Source organism: Ceratotherium simum, chromosome 1 (genome assembly GCF_057802395.1).
Source record: "Ceratotherium simum simum isolate JZ-2026a chromosome 1, ASM5780239v1, whole genome shotgun sequence".
NCBI classification, from domain to species: Eukaryota; Metazoa; Chordata; class Mammalia; order Perissodactyla; family Rhinocerotidae; genus Ceratotherium; species Ceratotherium simum.
Genome location: NC_141900.1, coordinates 16,406,329 through 16,425,808, shown reverse-complemented (window position 1 = coordinate 16,425,808; position 19,480 = coordinate 16,406,329). Strand labels below are relative to the sequence as shown.

The window sequence follows — 19,480 nt, the reverse complement described above, 5'->3', positions numbered from 1 at the left end:
GAGTCCCTGCATTTACCCAGATAAGATTTCATGACTAAGGAAAATGTTGAGTTTCTAGCCTTTTGGGTGAACTGTATAAGGTTGGTGTAGTATCTCTGGTTATCTCTTATTACTCAGAATTTCTAATGGGCAGTTATATGGGACTTAGATTAATATAAAGGGGAAAATCAAATATTACTTAATTGTGTCCTGCTGCGTTGACAGAAAACCTTCAAAAATGAAGTCTCTGAGGTAAAGAATTCCACAACAGTACAGAGAATTCATAACGGGGAAATTTTGAGAATTGTTGACTTGAAGTTTCCCTTTGTTATAGTTGAGAAGTGTAGGGAGTCTCTAGCTCTATAAAGGCTATTGAGACATGAATGTTTTCTTGTGGAATGGTGTAAATCCTTGCCCGGTTTTTCTATGCACACCTGTAAATGCAGCCTGTGTTATAGTGTTCATTTTATCCCACCAGGTACCATGGACTTAAATCACAAAAGTACTATTGGTGGGTGTGAGGTCAGCATATAAAAGTCTTCCCAGCTTGAAAATTGTGTGGCACATTGGCCTATGACTCTCGAATTTCCAAACAGCTTTGGAGCAAAGAGAGGAAGTGTGGACAGTTTTGTCTGTAAGCTCTTAGTAAAATAAGGAAGGAAATTTTCCCGCTTTAACTGAAACTAAAGTGACCTCTCTCTACTCTAGTAGCCAATAATGTAGAGTTTAAGAGCAGAGCTCCTGTAGCCAGGCTGCCTGGGTTCAAATCCCAGCTCTGTCTCTTATTAGCTATCTAACTGCGGGACATTATTTATCCCCTCTCTGCCTGTTTTCCCTTCAACCAAGATAATTGTACATATCTCACAGATTTCTTGTGAGACTTAAATAAGTTAACATGTGCTTAGAGTAGTACCAGGAATAACTATCCCAGCATTTGCTATTATTACTTCATTTGGATGTTAATCATTGGACTTGTAAATCACACTAGAAACCTGAATTATTTTCTTTGAACACCGTCTTCTAAACCTGGGTAAATTTAGGCAACATGACATGGTTGAGAACAGATGACACAGCTAGTTAGAGCCAGACCACGGAGCCGAGGCTCTAACTATGGGGTCAGAGGCTCTAACATGGCATGCTGTGGTGGAAAAATACTGGACCAAAAAGGATGTATAACCTATCTCCTATGTCAGAAGTGCACCTGGACCTACCAGAGGCTTCCACAGGTGATTCTGAGGACCTCAGGGGCCCATTCAGTCTTCGGGAGGAGCTGAGGTGTCAGGATGGTGCACCCAGAGAACACCATCAACAGGCCTGCTCTGCCCGAGACTCTCAGTCCATTTCATTAGCAGCCCCCAAAAAAGCGGTTTCAAACTTAGGGGACACACTCACAGAATAAAGAAGAATTTCCATAGTGTTGATAACAAAGGGAGCAATTACGCTAATAACAGAGTATATACATGAGAAGGAAACAGATGAACCCACAAGTCCTTAACAAAATTCTCACTGACTCCTTGGAGGATGCCTTTAGTAAAGAATCAGCGCATGTTTTGCTTTGTTTTGTTTTTCCAGGTTGACAGCATTTGAAGGGAAAGGCACCTGATAGTAAGTAAGAAAATACTGGTTCTGAGTTCAGAGAGACCTGGCTTTAAATGTCTGTTACTTACAAAACAGTGACACTGAGCAGAGAACTTAATTTCTCCAATGTCTATACTGTGGACTATAAGTGTACCTACCTCTCGGGGCTATTAGAGAATTAACAGGATCGCCTGCCACATAGCAGAAACTCAGAGTCCCTATTCTGACCGCATCTAAACTCTCTGTGAGGGGCTGACCCCGTGGCTTAGCGGTTAAGTGCGCGCGCTCCGCTGCTGGCAGCCCGGGTTCGATCCCGGGCGCGCACCGACGTACTGCTTCTCTGGCCATGCTGAGGCCTCGTCCCACATGCAGCAACTAGAAGGATGTGCAGCTATGACATACAACTATCTACTGGGGCTTTGGGGGAAAAAATAAATAAATAAATAAAATTTAAAAAAAAAAATAAAATAAAAAAAAATAAACTCTCTGTGAGGAAATAAGATTAGAGATAACAGTCAGCGCTTTTGTGTTGTGTAGTGTCTACTCTTCAAAAGTAGACCTGCCAACAGTGGATGCTAATGCTCTTGAGGACTTGCAGGTACCAGGCACTGCTAACTCAACTAATCCACACAACTCCAGGAGACAGGGCAAAGTAACTTCATTGTACAGATGAGGAAGTTATGGCACAGTGAGTTCAAATAGCTTGCCTGAGGTCACATAGATGCTAACACCAGACCCAGGATTCAAACCCCGACACCCAGGGTTCAGAGTCCAGGGCTTAACCCCTCCATCCTAATGCCTCTTGGTGTTAGTGCAGGTCTCATGGGGTTATTGTGAGGACCAGGAAACATGGTGCCTCTGAAATACTAGTGTACAGCTGAGCAAACACAGTACAGGTCATGCTACATGTTATGCTAACTCTGTCGGAATGTCCCAAACCAAATGATCCTGAATCTGTTGACCTTTGAAAGAGACGTAACATGGGTATCTTCATTTCACTGTTGGCTCCACTTGGAGCCAGCGCCCCAATGAAAGTATCATAACCGCTGTCTCAGGGAAAGAATTAGAACTGCGGTATCGACCATTATTACGACCAACGCTAGACGTGGTAGCTCAGGTGTCATGCTGTTTCTTCCCTTGGACTTTCAGTTAGATTTCATCAAACTAAAGTACACAAAGACAAATGTAGACTTTTGATTTTTTTTATTGTGCTTATTATGAAAAACAAAGTACCAAACTCAAGTAGCAAACGTGTTGACTTCAGGGTGTGTAAAATGGAAAGCTTCAAGGTGGTCATCTGGTTAAATGGCCCTAAGGGATGTGACTAGAAGCTGCGTGCTGTCTGTACTCAGAAGGCATGATTATTTGGGTTGCTGGAGCAGCTGATGGAGATCACGGAGAGAGTGTTGCTAAAGGACTACCCCTTGGCCCTGCCCCTGAGTAATGGCAGAATTCATTGTTTTACAGAGTAAAAGATTCTGTTTGCCCAGTGGTTTAGACAACTATTTTGCAATATTGACATAATAGAAAAATAGACATGTCAACTGAAATAACCCAAACCCAGAGAGAACGCCTAGCTAGATCCTCAGGAGACACGTTTAGGGAAAAATTAACAATGGAGAAAAGTTGTCTTCAGTGCCACCATCTGTTATGAACTCTTTCCACTGCCACAGACTGCTGTTCTCCTTAACAGGCAGAAGGCGATGATGGCCAAGTAGACCGCACTCACGAGGAGGAGGAGGAGGTAGATGTAATAGGCAGAGGTGCTGGTGAGCTGCAGCTGCAGGGTGTCTAAGAGAAGAAGTTTGATTAGTTTCACTTGTTCTTTTGAAAGCATGGGACATGTTAAAGGGAGGGTGGTCCCAGTTATCTATTTTTGATGACCTACATTGCAGTGAGACCCTGCACCACCAAAACCCAAAAGTAAACATCTACCACCACCATCACCACCACCACCACCAACAACAAGATAACTCAGAATCTAGTTTACAGGTCATGTCGATCAACAACCTCTGCTAAATTCACTTAGAATATTCCAAAATATGAAAAGCAAGGTTGCATATTTAATGCATGAGTCCAATGGGAAAGAAGTATTAGTAATAAATAGCTTTTAGTGGCCGGCCCGGTGGCGTAGCCCTATGTTTGCGCACTACACTTAGGTGGCTGGGGCTTTGCCGGTTCAGATCCTGGCGTGGACCTAAGCACTGGTCAGCAAGCTGTGCTGAGACAGCGTCCCACATGGAGCAACTAGAAGGGTGTACACGTGTGATATACAACTATCTACTGGGGCTTTGAGGAGGAAAAAAAGGAAGATTGGCAACAGATGTTTGCTCAGGGCCAATCTTCCTCAAACAAACAAAAAAGAAGCACTCATGTGTAGGAAAAATATTCAGTTGAAGAAATGAGTCCTGAATATGAGATATAACTTTAAATAAATAAATAAACAGCTTTTAGCGTTTCTTTACCCCCACCATGTCCCTAAGTGATAATAACTAATACTTATTAACAACAAACCAAATGCCAAACACCTTTCTGAGAGCTTTGCTTGCAATTCTTTATCTTATTTAATTTTTACAATAACCTGTGAGATTATTATTTTCATTCCCATTTTTCAAATAAACTGAGGAGAGAGAGAAGTAATTTGCCTGATGTCATGCATTTAGTAAGTACCAGAAACTAGATTTTCATCCCAGCACCATGACTTGAAAGAACACATTGTTAGGTACTCTGTAATTCTACATCTCCAAGTGCAATAAATACCCCAGACATCAAAATGTTAAGCATAAATATAAAGTTGAATTCTGATTCAGAAGATTCTGAGCCATGACACACTATGCATGAAATGAGATTCCTATAAAGGGTACAATCCATGGAAATTTCATGGTGTTCACAGTGGGGTGAGTGAGAGGTTTTAGTGAAAAGGGCATTCTATAAAACGGAAGAGTGGTTAATCCAAATTCTCTGAACCTTTAGGAAGTCATGGCTGAATCACCTCTCCTTCCCGAATGTCCCTCACTGTGACTATGATGTTAGAGGATATCTGCACTTAATACCCTTTGAAGTTTTGCAGGAAATGTATGATGTCAAGAAATAATGACAATTATGGTGAGCCAGATCAGCTATTTAATGAACCACAAGGCTGTGTTTCTTCCTGTGGAAATTTCACTTTTACGTGTTTTATGTTCATAGAGTCAAAACTCCAGAATCGTTAGCTTTTGTTATGGAAAGGGATCTCAGAGGTGATGTGCTCATAACTCCTCGCCCTTGGTCAGGTAAGGTGTTAGCTAAGGTCCAGAGCCCCCTCGATATCGGAAATGGAGGAAAGATCAGCAGAGCTGGAGCCAACGCTTCTAGTCACTTTCTCTGTACATATCTAGGGAGAAAAGGCCAGAAACTAGTACTGATTCTGTGACAACCAAATGAGACACCCTATGCTAGACATTCCACATAGGTGACTTTATCTCTTCAATAAGTGATTAGAAGTAATTATTCTTGGTTGACAGATGAGGAAATAGTTGCTCAGAAAATGTAAGTAATTTTCCTATATTGATGCAGCTAATCATTAAAAGAACTGGGGTTCAAGTCCAGTCTGTAATACTGTGAAGCTCATTCCCTTACCCACCCCGCCCCCACCATGTGTTCATCGTGTCTCAAGGCCTTGGTTTTGGGGTTTCTTGCTACAAGACTATATTTTAGAGGAAGAAGATAAAACAGAGTAAGTGTATGAACTCTTGATTCAGATGGCCAGGTTGAAACCCAGATCTACCTGTGTGGCATGGTGTAAGTGACTTAATTAATTTTAACTCATTGTTCTCACCTATAAAATGGTGAAAAAATATTGTACCACCTCAGAGGAGTATTATGAGAATTAAACAAGAAAATGTATGCAAAACCCAGTGTAATGCCTTCTGTATAGGAAGTTCTCAGGACACATAAGTTCACATTATTAGCTACTAGCAAGGACTAAAGACTTAGAAAAAGAACCTGGAAGCACCTTGATGTCATATGTTCCTCAGTCATTAGAAACTAAGCCACAAAAATGAATGAAGCCCATTGTTGAAACAATCCAGAGTCCACCACTGCACTGTTTAATTTACAGTCATTTCATCCAAAACCCAGCATTACTCTGTTAAGACAACTCAGGAAATGATGGATTTATTTCAAATACATTTAGTTTACTCTTCAACATGCAGCCATTCTAGTTTTACTACCTTAAGTCAGAGAAGTCTAAAAGTTCAGTTGATCAGGAAGAAAAAATTCCTGTAGCATGACATGAAGGCAAACATAGACAAAAACTTACTGCTTTCATCTCTCAGACAAGCTTTTGTAGAATTCATAGCAGCGACCTCTAGAAGAAATAAGGGAAAGTATTAGTCAATTGTTCACGCCTGTTATTGTACAGTTGTTATGTATGTGTATATATACACACACACATACATATACACATATATAAAATCTGTCAACAGAGAGACAGGAGAGATACTCATTAAAAATATGAGCCCCACCATTCCAAGAATAAATTTTCTTATCTACTATGAACCAGGGAGTTCAAAAGGTAATTTGATCAGGAGGGAAAAATTTCTATTGCATGAAATGAAGGCAAGCATGTAAAAAAACTTACCACTTTGCTCTGTTGGGGAAGCTGTTTTAGAATCAGCAACAGTGACCTCTGGAAGAAATGAGACCAAGTATTAGTCAGTTGTCTATGCCCATTATTTAACAGTCAGTATATATATATATATAATATGCTGACAGACAGGAGAGACAGTCACTAAAAATATGAAAATTATGAGTCTGCAATTCTAGGAATAAGTGGTCTTTTCTAATTTAAGCCTGAATATGTTAAAGTTTAAGTTGATCAGGAAGGAAAAAAAGCCTGTAGCATGACAGGAAAGCAAACGTATGCAATCACTTATTGCTTTCATCTTTTAGAAAAGCCTTTGTAGAATCAGTAGTAGTGACAGTTGAGGTGACAACTAGAAGAAATGAGAGTAAGTATTAGTCAACTATTCATGCCCACTATTCACCAGTGTGCATATGTGTTTATATGAGTATGCGCGCATGCACACACACAGACACAATCCACTGAGAGAGACCGTCCTTAAAATTATGGGTCCTACAATTCTAGGAATAGTTCATCTGATTCTATGTAATTCAGTAGATCTAATTCCTGTATTGTGTTTCTGCTCATGAAGATATTGACCTTCATGAAGAATTTTTTTTTCTTTATGACAACTGGAGGGTAATATCCAAGACTCTCTTGTTTGCCTTCTGTATTCACAGCTCCTAGCACAGTGCCTGCCACAAAGGAGGTGTTGGAGAAATACTTGTCGCATGGAAAAATAAACAGAAAATATAGCTACTCTGCAATCGTCAGAACACACTGCTGACATGAAGAGTTGCTGCCAAAGTCAATTCATCAACTCTCAGAATCCACAACAGAATCTCACATTTGAAAGAATCTGGTTTAGGCAAATTTCCCATCTAAGCAAAGGAAAGTAGGCAGAACTTTCCAAAGCATGCATATCCCAATATCCCCAATTCGTGCACATGATTTTCTGGAGTTGTGGTGTTTGTGGATGTGACAACAATATGAATAAAAGCTAAGAGTATTGAGTGATTATTACTGTGCCAGGCACTATGTTAAATGCTTCACATGCGTTATCTTCTTTAATGCTCCAGTCACACTGAAGTGAAATGTTTTGGAGTACTCCTTGTTCAAATGAGGAAATAAGATTGGGAGTATAAGTAGCTTGTAGAGAGTCACACCAGTGAAGGCAAAGGATACATTCAAAGGATGATTGTGGGGGAATCAGTGAGGTAGAGCATGTGGAAACTACTTTGTAAAAATAATCCATACAAATAGAAAATAATCTATGGAGAAATAACACAATACCATTGTTGTGGACACTAAAAATATCTTCTCTTCCAGATAACTTAATTATTCTTAGTAAATGAACTTTTCGTTACTACAAATCACATTTATAGTTTATGAATATAAAAAACATGAGGTGAGAGTTATGTAAAATATAAAAGAAAAAGATGGAAAACATACAAAGACAAAAAAATTTTTAAATATATTTGTTGGATGGAGGAAAAAAGCGTTGAAATGATCGTTTTGGTTTATACTTTTTCTAGTAGTTGTGTTCTTGTCCATATGGATATGGTTCTGGTATGCAATTTTATGCACTCATGAAACATTTTTTTTTGATGACTTTAAAACTGGGTTTGAGGTATAGGATTTGTAATAAATTCCAAGAATGAAAATGTTAGCATAATGTTATGTTATCACCTGTTGTGGAAAGGGATCTCAAAGGTGATGTGCTCAAAATTCCTTTCCCTTGGTCAGGTAAGGTGTTAGCGGTGGTCCAGAGCCCCCTCAATATCAGAAATGGAGGAAAGATCAGCAAGGCTCAAGCCAATGCTTCTCGTCAATCTCTTTGTACATATGTAGGGAGAAAGCACCACACACTAGGACTTATTCTGTGCCAGCTAAATGAGAAACCCTCTGCTAGACATGCCACATGGGTCACCTTCTCCTCAGTAACTGACTTAGGTGTTATTATCCTGTATGGCAGATGTGGAAATGGTTGCTTAGAAAATGTGAGTAATTTTCTTATACTGATGCAAATAATCATTAAAAGTACTGGGGTTCAATCCAGTCTGTGATACTGTGAAGCCTATGCACTGACCCACCCCCCACCATGTGTCCATCGTGTCTCAGGGTCTTGGCTTTGGGGTTTCTGGCTCTAGGACCAAATCTTAGAGGAAGAAAAGAGAACTGAGTAAGTGATCTCTTGATTCAGATGGTCATGTTGAAACCCCAGATCTAGCTGTGTGGCGTGGTTTAAGGAACTTAATCTTAACTCATTGTCCTCATCTATACAATGGGGAAAAAATATTGTACCAACTCATAGAAGCATTACAAAAATTAAACAAGGAAATGCATGCAAAACAAAGCACAATGTCTTCTGTACAGGAAGCTCTCATGTTATTAGCTGCTAGCAAGGACCAAAGACTTAAAAAACATCTAGAGGCACCTTGATATCAGGTATTCCTCAGTCACTAGAAACAAGCCACACATATTAATGAAGTCCAGTCTTGAAATAATTCAGAGCCTGTTACTGCACCCTCTAGTTTACAGTCATGTAAGTCCCAAACCAGCATTTACTGTGTTACTATTACTCCTACGAAATGGTGGGTTGATTTGAAATAACACTCAATCTATCTGCAGCATCCAGCCATTCTAGTTTTTCTTTTTTAAGGCAAGGAAGTACAAAAGTTAACTTCATCCAGAGGAAAAAAGTTCTATAGCATGACATAAGGGCAAAATATCCAAAGCTTGACGGCTTTCATCCTTTAGATAAGCTTTTGTAGAATTAATGGCAGGGATCTCTAGAAGAAATGAGAGCAAAATTGACTCAACTTTTGGTGCCTATTAGTTGATGGTTGATATACATGTATATATGTTTGTGTGTTTATATATGTATAAAATATATATATTTTATACATATATAAACATATATGTATATAAAATCTGCCAAGAGAGAGTCAGAAGAGATAGTCGTTAAAAATATGTGCCCTAGAATTTCAGGAATAGTCGGTCCTGTCTACTATAAACCAGGGAAGTTCAAAAGGTAATTTGATCAAGAGGGACAAAAATGCCATAGCATGACATGAGGGCAAGCATATACGAAAACTTACCACTTTACTCTGTTGGGGAGGCTTTTGTGGAGGCTATAGCAGAGAACTCTAGAAGATGAGAGGTATTATTAGGCAATTGTCCATGCCCATTATTTGACAGTGTGTGTATATGTTAGTAATATATATATGTTTATAGAAGCACATATGTATATAATCTGCTGACAGACAGGAGAGAGAGTCACTAAAAATATAAAAATTATGAGACTGCAATTCCAAAAATAACTGGTCTTTTCTACGTTAAACCTGAGAAGTTCAAAGGTTAAGTTGTTCAGGAGGGAAAAAAAGCCTACAGCATGACATAGAGGCAAACACAGACAATAACTTACTGCTTTTCTCTTTCGGATAAGCCATTGAGGAATCAGTAGGAGCGGCAATTGAGGAGACAACTAGAAGAAATGGGAGCAAGTATTAGTCAATTATTCATGCCCATTTTTTGACCTTTTCCAAATCTGTTTATATGAGTTCGTATGCACACACACACACACACACACACACACATGCATAATGCACTGACAGAGAGACCGTCCTTAAAAATATGAGCTCTATGATTCAAAGAATAGTTCATCTGATTCTATGTAATTCAGTAGATCAAATTAATGTATTGTGTTTCTGCACATGAAGATGTTGACCTTCATGAAGAATACACTTTCTCTTCTTTATCACAACTGAACAGTAATATTGAAGACTATTTGCTTTCCTTCTGTATTCACAGCTCCTAGCACAGTGCCTAATACAAAAGAGGTGTTGGAAAAACACTTGTCAAAAGGAAAAACAAGCACAAAGTGTGGTGACTTGATAGTCTTCAGCACACGCTGCTGACATGAAGAGTTGCTCCCAAAATCAATTCTTCAAATCTTAGAATCCACGAAAGAATCTCACGTTTGAAGAAGTCTGGTTTCGGCAAATTTCCCATGAGAGCAACGGAATCAAGCATACCTTTCCAAAGCATGCATATCCTAATATCCCCAACTCCCGCACGTGATTTTCAGGAGCTGTGGTGTTTGTGGACGTGACAACAATATGAATAAAAGCCAAAAGCTATTGAGTGATTATTACTGTGCCAGGAACGATGTTAAACGCTTCACGTGTATTATCTCGTTTAATGCTCCAGTCACACTGAGGTGAGTTGTAGTTTGAGGACTCAGTGTTATACACAAGAAAATAAGGTTGGGAGAATAAGTAAGCTGCCGAGAGTCATACCAGTGACGGCAGAACCAGCATTCAAAGGATCATTGTGGCAGATTCAGTGAGATAGAACACGTGGAAAGTACTTTGTAAAAATAATTCATAGAAACAGAAAATAATTTATAGAAAAACACCATAATTCCACCGTTGTGGACACTAAGAACATCTCCCCTTCCAGATGTATTAAATATTCTCAGCAAATGACCTTTTCATTACAGGAGCTCCGCATTTCAGTGCAGTTCTTCCCAAAGATAGAAAGATAGGCCAAGTCACAATTATATCTCTCTGAACATATACAACTGGAGGTGAGACTTATCTACAGTATAAAGTAAAAGAAGGCAAATATGCAAAGATAAAAAGTCTTTTAAAGAAAATTGACTGTTGGATGGAGGAAAACAGAGTCCAAACCATTGTTTTGTTTTACCTTTTTTCTGCTACATGTGTTCTTGCTCATATGGATATGGTTTTTGTATGAAATTTTATGCACTCAATGAGATATTTTTTTGGTGGCTCTAAAAGTGGGTTTGAGGTATAGAATTTGGAATAATTTCCAAGAATTAAAATGGTAGCATAGTCATGTTTAGATGTGAAAATGTCTTCAAGAACTGACACATGTATTAGCAGTATGTTTCTTTTCCTTAACAGTGACTTATTCATTAAAAGACAAATCAAAATCTCTTATTACTAAGCATTGATTGAAGTAAAAAAAATAAAGTAACAATTTTTCGTAATGAAATCTGTGTATGTATACTAAGTTCTCTTTCCCAAACAAGGTTTGTCAAAAACTAGCTTTACCTTCTTCAAAAACACTTCCTTGATTTGTGCTTCCAAGTTATATTCTTAGCTTTTGTCAAAAACAAAAAACTTCCGAGAAACAGCATTAGAAATTTGGTGTAGAACAGCATTAAGAGAAATGTCTTCATTAGCTTTGTTGCCCAGAGACGACCATGGGCGACATTTGTTTCAGAACTTAGGTGCCAAGCACAGCATATTATGAACTGAAACTTCTCTCCGATAAGCATCATCATGGAAATTAACACGTCTTGTTTTTCCCGGATCACTAGAAAAATGAAAACCTAATAGTACACTTCAGCCCTGTGGTTTTACTAAACTTGTGCTTTCCCTGTTTGCTTCCCCTCTTAGCTGTAGAAATAGTAAATTACGGCTGTTGTTTTAATCCTACATCAGAGAGATTCAAGAAAGGTTATTAAAAAATAAAATAAATACATAAATAAAAGAATCCATGTTATGTTTTCAAAAGCAAGTGTTTTCACTGACATAATTTCATTTGCTCTTCATCCCAGCCCCGGGAGAAAGCCAAGGCAGGTGTTCGAGCCTGATGTGATCCCTGAAGAAACTAAGGATCTGAGGAGATAAAGACTGACTTCAGAAATTTGGACTGGTGCAAAGCAAAGGTCTTCGCACATTTTGTTCTGTGCTTGTTCCCCACTGCTTCAAAAGGGCTTGTGAACCACAGAGCAAAGTACAAACTGACTCCTTCTTATCTACAGGTGTCCTAGGGCCTTCGGTCTGTTTTGTTCATTCTCAGGACTTGAAGTCCTGAGTCTAGAGAGTTACTGGACCATGGCGGGGACCAAGGCACATTCAGCCCTCTGCCCACACTGTCTAAATATGTGCAGCATCAGCATCAAAGAGATTCCTTTGTGACATCTTGCCTGAATCACGACTGACCCTGAGTGATTAGGAAAAGAATGTATTCTCTTACAATAGGGCATCCTCCTTGGGACAGTAATCCATCCCAGTGTGCTCATCCACACATCCCTTCCAGGCCTGGCACAGGCCAGTACTGCAGTAAATGTTTGTTAAGCAGCATGTACCAACTGCAAGAAATACATTCAGTATGTAGACTGAAAGTATGTGTGTACACATTAGCCTCACCCACTCTTAATTATGAAATTTCATCTTTCGGTAGTATATAAAACACAAATCTGGAAAAGAAAACCTAAGACCATAGTAAAAGTGCAGTGGCCTAATTATTCAATTTTTTCTTGAACTGCAATCTGGCTCTCTCAAATGAACACCATTTTGTCACCTAAACACATTGTTTTGGGGTTAATACTTTGTCTATAGCAAGATGAATGTGACAGTGAGTTTGCTTGCTGAGTAGAACATGCCTGAAAGACATGTTATTGTTCTTATTTCCTGATCAAGCAAGACCACCAAAAGTGAAATCTCTTTTTGAGCATTTCTTGTGTGCTAAGTTGCTAGGTGCTTTTACATATCCTGTTTCATTTAAACCATACAACAACCCTAAAAAACATCATTGTGACCTTAGTATTTTGGAAGATGAAAATCAGGCTAGGAAGGTTAAGTAATTTTTTTTGTCTTTTTTATGTTCCAAAGCCGATCCTACTTTAATTTAATGGGGAAATAGAGGAACGTTTTTGCTACCAATAAGTGAAACAACATTTAAGAAAGATTTATATTTGTTCGTTTTTCATTAGTACTTGACATAAATGGCGGGGTTTCCCTTTGAAAAAAAAAGTGTTCTGGGAGGTTATATTTATATATACATACCTTTGTTCACTGAAGGAAAAAGAATCTCTTGGTCAACACCTCCTCTGTTATTCTTGTGTTGGACGATACATCTGTGTTCTTTATCCATTGACTTTCCAGTCACGGTCAGCCAGCTGAATTTCATGTATGTGTTATGAGTCTTCATGGTTCTTCCCTGCTGGGATTCCAGAATTGTATTGCCGTTCTTTTCTTTCCAATATACCCTTATAACATCTGGGAAGAAATTCTCAAGAAGACAAAGATATGTTCCAGCATTATGGAGGTTTATTTCAGCAATTGAAGGAAGAAAAACGGTAGGCTTGGGGGAAACGTCTTCAGGAAGGCTTCTATCTGTGGGGGAGAATGGAACCACAATCAAAATAATCATTAGAGAAGCATGAACAGTGTGTGGTCTAGAACAACCTAGCACATAGTAAATGGAAGAAAAGCTACCATTGAATTAGTGCTTACCACGGACTTTCATCCACTGTATGTTGTGAGGTATTTATTGGTCTTAATTTCGATGGGAAGAGAGGTTCCAGAGGTTGCCCAGAGTCACAACTGTTAAGTGGCAGAGCATGGATTGAAACTTGGGGTTTGTTCCTTCTCCACAAGCTAAGATCAGGTGTGACTTTTTTGTGTGTGTGTGAGGAACATCGGCCCTGAGCTAACATCTGCCATTCCTCCTCTTTTTTGCTGAGGAAGACTGGCCCTGGGCTAACATCCATGCCCATCTTCCTCCACTTTATATGGGACGCCACCACAGCAAGGCTTGACAAGCGGTGCGTCAGTGCACGCTGGGGATGGAACCGGCAAACCCTGGGCTGCCTCAGCGAGCGTGTGCAGCTAACTGCTTGCGCCACCGGGCCAGCCCCCACGTATGACTTTTAACTGTCCCATTTCAAGGCATCTAATATTCATGAACACATGTATTTTTTAAATCTCTTTCGTTCTATCATAGTGGAGTATGTTTGCAAGGTGGGTGGGTAGATGGTGGAGATGGGAGAGGACATCAGGTAACTTTGATGATCTCTCTACACGTGAGAATGTTTGGTCCTTTTTAAAGTACTTCTCTTTCTCATGCCATGAATTTTGTACCTTATGCTCTTTTTAGCCAAATAACACATTCTCGTGTTCTGCAACTCCGTGAAACCTCACTCTTCATTTAACTGTTTCTTGAATGAACTATATTTATCTTATTTTCCATAAAAATAAATATCAGGAGGAAGTTTTTCATTTTTTTTAAAACAATGCACAGTCACCTATTAATGGCAATCCATTTCCATTGTACTCGACAATCAAGTTTACCTTTTAGCTCAAATATGGATCCCATGCACAGTTCTGAGGTAATGGAGTTCTCCTACTTGACGTCAAATTTTATATGACATCTCAATTCCACATCTGAACCACCTCAGGTTTTCGAGAAGGGCAGTATTAAAGCTGCACCTCCAAATTATTTACAAAGGTTTTAATTTAGCAGCAAAATAGCAATATTTCTAAAACTTCCATTAAAAAATTTCTTGATTATTTTCAGAAATGTTACTACATTAATCTTATCAGGTAAAGGCACTTATCAGAATTTTGTTTCACTGTAGGTAATGTTCACCAAAAGCAAATTTTATTTTGGAATTTCATTTGAAGATTAAGCCTGATGAAGAGTACACCATATTTTCTATCTCAATTTCTCCCCCAAAATTTGAATCTACCCTATAAGGCTGCTGAAGTGTTTTAGAGCTCCACTATTTTCTTTATTTCACCTGCTAAATAAAGTATATATATAACAGGGGTAATGTTAAATGTCACAGTTCCAGAGTCTCTTGCAGACATAATGTCAGAATATAAAACAAAACACCATAGTTTACAAAGGCATGTCACCTGAATGCTGGAATGTTAGTTGATTATATATTTATTGTTAATCTAACGATGCAAATTATAAATATTAAAACTCTTTTCAATTTGCTTTCCAACTGACACACAAATGCTTTACTAATATTCGCTTTGGGCTAGTTAGATGTTAAATTATTCAATGGACAATTTCTTAAGAAAAGAAGAATTAGATTTCTTACTTGAGAAGAACAGAAAAAAAATTCTTGAGAAATTCTGCCTGTATAGCAAAGCTTCTGATTTTTATAGTAAATTAGTAAGCAAACAATACTGAGTCTTTTACTCATGCTGTAAATATAATTAGGTCACAATGTGCTTAGTTTAATTTTATACATCTTCCTTTTAGTGTAAATGGTATTTCGTTGATTATAATAGTAAGACAGTATATTTCTCCAACATTAAACTTTGTTTGTAATTTTAAAAGTACGTTATATAAAACAAGATTAATTTTTCAATCATATATTTACACAATTTTAATCTTTAGTCAATATATTAAAGAATCTAATTTTCATCTTAGGAACTTCTGTTTGTTCATAGGAGTGCTACTGATTTATTATAGTAAAGAAATTGAAAATCAAATGATGAATTGAAAAGTTTCTGTATGATAACACACTATTCTTGCCTCCTGTCCATTTTCCTTGGCGAGATTCTTTTTTTTTTTTTTTTTAATAATTTTATTTTATTTATTTATTTTCCCCCCAAAGCCCCAGAAGATAGTTGTATGTCATAGCTGCACAACCTTCTAGTTGCTGTATGTGGGACGCGGCCTCAGCATGGCTGGACAAGCAGTGCGTCGATGCGTGCCCGGGATCCGAACCCAGGCCGCCGGTAGTGGAGCGCACGCACTTAACCGCCAAGCCACGGGGCCGGCCCCTTGGCTAGATTCTTTGTTCCATTCTTTTCTGGATAAAATGAATATTGAATTTCCATAACTTTCTCAATGTAATAGTTAACTGAGCATTAAATGTATATTGTGTATATATGTTTAGTGCCTGTATTTTAAATAATTACATTACATGTTTTTCTTTAAATATTCTTTTTAAACTTATTAACAGTATTTTTTATGGTCAAAATCATTTTCATGATGCATGGAATGGAAACCAGGTAAAAATATAAATAAACCCGTCTAGTTCATTTATATACATTTATCTGCATAATCAAATAATAAATTTGAGTGAAATTGCCTGAGTTGTTTATATTTTATTAAGATGCAGCAACATGAATTCTACATAACTTTACCAAATGTCAACTATATTTTAGTTGAAAGTACGATATTTCAAACTTACATACTGATGTTGATTTAAGTGTTCGCTAGTTTCTTCCTGTAATTTTTATTTTATCAAATAAGTTGTTAAAGCTATTTCATATTTAAATATGTATTTCAAATTTATGACAAGTTTCTACCATAATTGATTTTACATCTTGAACATTTTCTCTATGAATTTAAACTCTTTTCCTGATATACGGGCATGAAGCCCAAACTTACTTGCTGTATATATTAGTTCCAATAAATGTTAGTGTTAGAGATGATATCAATTAAAATAGGTTTATGATTTAAAGCAAATAATACAACAAAATTTTTAAAAACACACATTTTAATCTCGTTTTTCTTGCCAAGTGAAGGAAAGTCTGCTAAAGAGAAACAAATACTTCGAAATTCATTTTGTGTGAGAGTGAAGAGTAAGTTAAGTTTCCATTTGAGCAGTTAGAGGTACAGCTGAATCCTCTGGAGAGTTGCGGCTCTGTCAATGTTATTGGCTGTAAACAACTTTTCACACAGGATAAAATTCTCCCTTTACATTTGAATCAGGGGAACTTGTATCTAGCAGCTATTACGTGTTAGACAATGTGCCAAGTACTTTATTCACACTATTTCATTCAATTCTCACACAACCTCTGCTGGATACATACTGTGATCCCATTTAATGGATAGCGAAACGGAGGCCAGAGAATAATCGCCCAAGTTCACATAAGCAGGACGTCAGTGGTGGAGCCAGGTCACCCTGACTCCAAAGCCCAGGCTCTTTGACAAGACCCTCTCACCATTAGAAAGGAAATGTGTCACCTCACAAAACTCACCTGTGATAATAAACTTTGTCCATGGGACAAACACTTTCATGATACTTACGTACGTCATACTTGAGTCCTTTATATAAGTCCATACGTACATAAAGCCAAATCTTGTTGCAATATTTGCACAATGTTATCTATGCTGATCTTTGCCATAAGGATTTGTTTTAAAATTCCTCCTAAGATTTCTACATCCAATCCCCATCATACTCTTGTTTTTCCTAAACATTCTTAACTATTATTCAACTTTAATTACTTCTTGCCTTTCCTCCATTACCTTGAACATAACCCTCTATTAACTCTTATGGACCTAACGTCCCCACTCCTTAGGGACTCACAGTTGGTCTAACTACTTAACTCCTTGTGAATGTCCTCCTTGCTACGTCAGGCAGAGAACTGCCTCCAGGGACCTAGTTGGAGTTAGAAAACTTATCAATGAGACTAGAAGCTTTTGGAATATTGAGTCTTGTTCTATCGTTGTCTTCTTCCCCAATTTATCTCCAGTATTCAGCACAGAAAATATCTTCAATGAATGTTTGCTGACAGACGAATGAGCAAATGAGGATGTAAACCATGCAGACTCTTTTCATGGACTTTGGAGCTGAAATGGCTTATTGAGCTTACAAATTCCCTTAAACTGGCCCATCTCTAGGCAATTCATCAAGACTTGTGATGTATAAATTTTGACTGATCTCAGCCTACCTCTAAGAAGCTAGAGTAACAAGAAGTGAGATTTGTCAATGTTCTATAGTCATTTACTCGAAGAATTAATCTTTTGCACTGCTGTAGGGATAGATGAAAACCAATAACATAGGTTTTGAAGGTTATTGCAAGAAAGGAGCACTACATTTTATCTTGACATATAGAGAAGAGGTAGTTAATAAAAGTGTCTCTCACCTAAAAGACTGTCTGCAAGAAAAGTATCTTGAACCAATAATGTATACAAATGGTTTACAGATACAGTCCAAAATATATCTAAATTTGTAGCCTCAATCTATCATTTTGTGTGTGTGTATTCTAAAAGAAATTTCAATCTACTTACCAGTAGGGAATTCAACAAACCATTTATGAAGTAGTTTTCTTTTCATGTACGGTGACCAGTAGCTGCAAAATTGCTCTTCCTATGCTGAGGCCAATTGTGTGGCAGTCAGGTAAGTGTTATGCTAAACTCTTTTTTCTAAAAAGCATCTACTGATTTTTCATTACGTGGGTAAAAATAGAAAAACAGTTACTTACCAGAGGGAGTTACTGTGAGCTTAGTCCCTTTTCCAAATGTCTTGATCCAGTATGATCTGTCACACTGGTTACAGCTTCTACAAAAACACAGCCTCCTCCTGAGCTTCATGATGTAACTAGCAGTTAAAACACTGTACTGGCAACTTGATCTTGTGGGTTCCTTGGGAAGTCCTTGAACATAAGTTTTGTGGCATCAGATATTTTATAAGTTTTCCTCAGACAAATTGACCCAAACATCTGTTTTCAAATAAGGCACTAATCATTGAAAAGCACTGATGTAAAATGGAAAGAATAAGAGCAGAAGAAGAGATCAGGCCAAATGGTCAACCAACTACTTTTCTAAATTACTAGGAAAGCATATAGAGAATTAAGACTTTTTTTTTAATTTCCAGGTGTTCAATTGTGTTGAAACTGCAAAGAGATTGCATCAAAGGATAGGCCCTTTTGTTCTCACAAACAGTAGGGTTTCTTTGTTAGCAATTTGGGAATGTATTTCTGAAAGGTAGAAACTCTTCAGTAACTGAAATGGAAATATGCCAATGCAAATATACTTGAGAAACATGAACAAATTACTGCATTTTTTTTTTCTGAGGAAGATTAGCCCTGAGCTAACCTCTGTTGCCAATCCTCCTCTTTTTGCTGTGGAAGATTGGCCCTGGGCTAACATCCGTGCCTACCTTCCTCCACTCTACATGGGACACAACCACAGCATGCTTGACAAGCGGCATGCTGGTCTACACTTGGCTTCCAAACCCGCGAACCCCGTGGCACTGAAGCAGATTGCGTGAACTTAACCACTACACCACCAGGCTGGCCCACAAATTTCTGCATTTTTAATGAAGCCACTATTACCATTTGGCAATATGATTTTCCATTTGGCAATGCCAAATAAGAAAATAATTTCTGTGATGACATTACTTTTCATGGTGTAAAAGAAGAAATTTATGGAGATCTATCTCCTATGAAATAATAGATTCTTTAAGCTATAATTTGAAATCATATCAAGCATCTTTTGTGATCACAGGATGCTAAACAAGAAATCAACAGTAAGAAAAAAGCTGGAAAGTCATAAATGTGCTACTAACTATTGGTTCAATGAAGAAATCAAAGGACAAATAAAAAAATACCTAAATGAAAATGTAAATGAAACACAACATGCCAAAATCCATGGGATGCAGCAAAAGTGGCACAAAGAGGAAAGTTTATAGCAATACAGGCCTACTTCTAAAAACAAGAAAAATCTCAAATAAACACTTGAACTTGACACCTAAGGAACTAGAAAAAGAAGAACAAATGAAGTCCAAAATCATAGAAGGAAGGAAATACT

The 19,480-nt window shown here is 37.9% G+C and overlaps 1 gene segment (V, D, J or C); it reads right to left on the bottom strand.

The window, feature by feature from the left end:
• Positions 1-2,753: 2,753 nt before the first annotated feature.
• Positions 2,754-18,308, bottom strand: LOC101398230 (T-cell receptor gamma chain C region C10.5-like). The segment is given in 5 exon segments: positions 2,754-3,348; positions 5,858-5,905; positions 9,588-9,647; positions 12,985-13,314; positions 18,154-18,308. Coding segments are annotated over 5 exon segments (690 nt in total).
• Between the last annotated feature and the right edge of the window lie 1,172 nt (positions 18,309-19,480).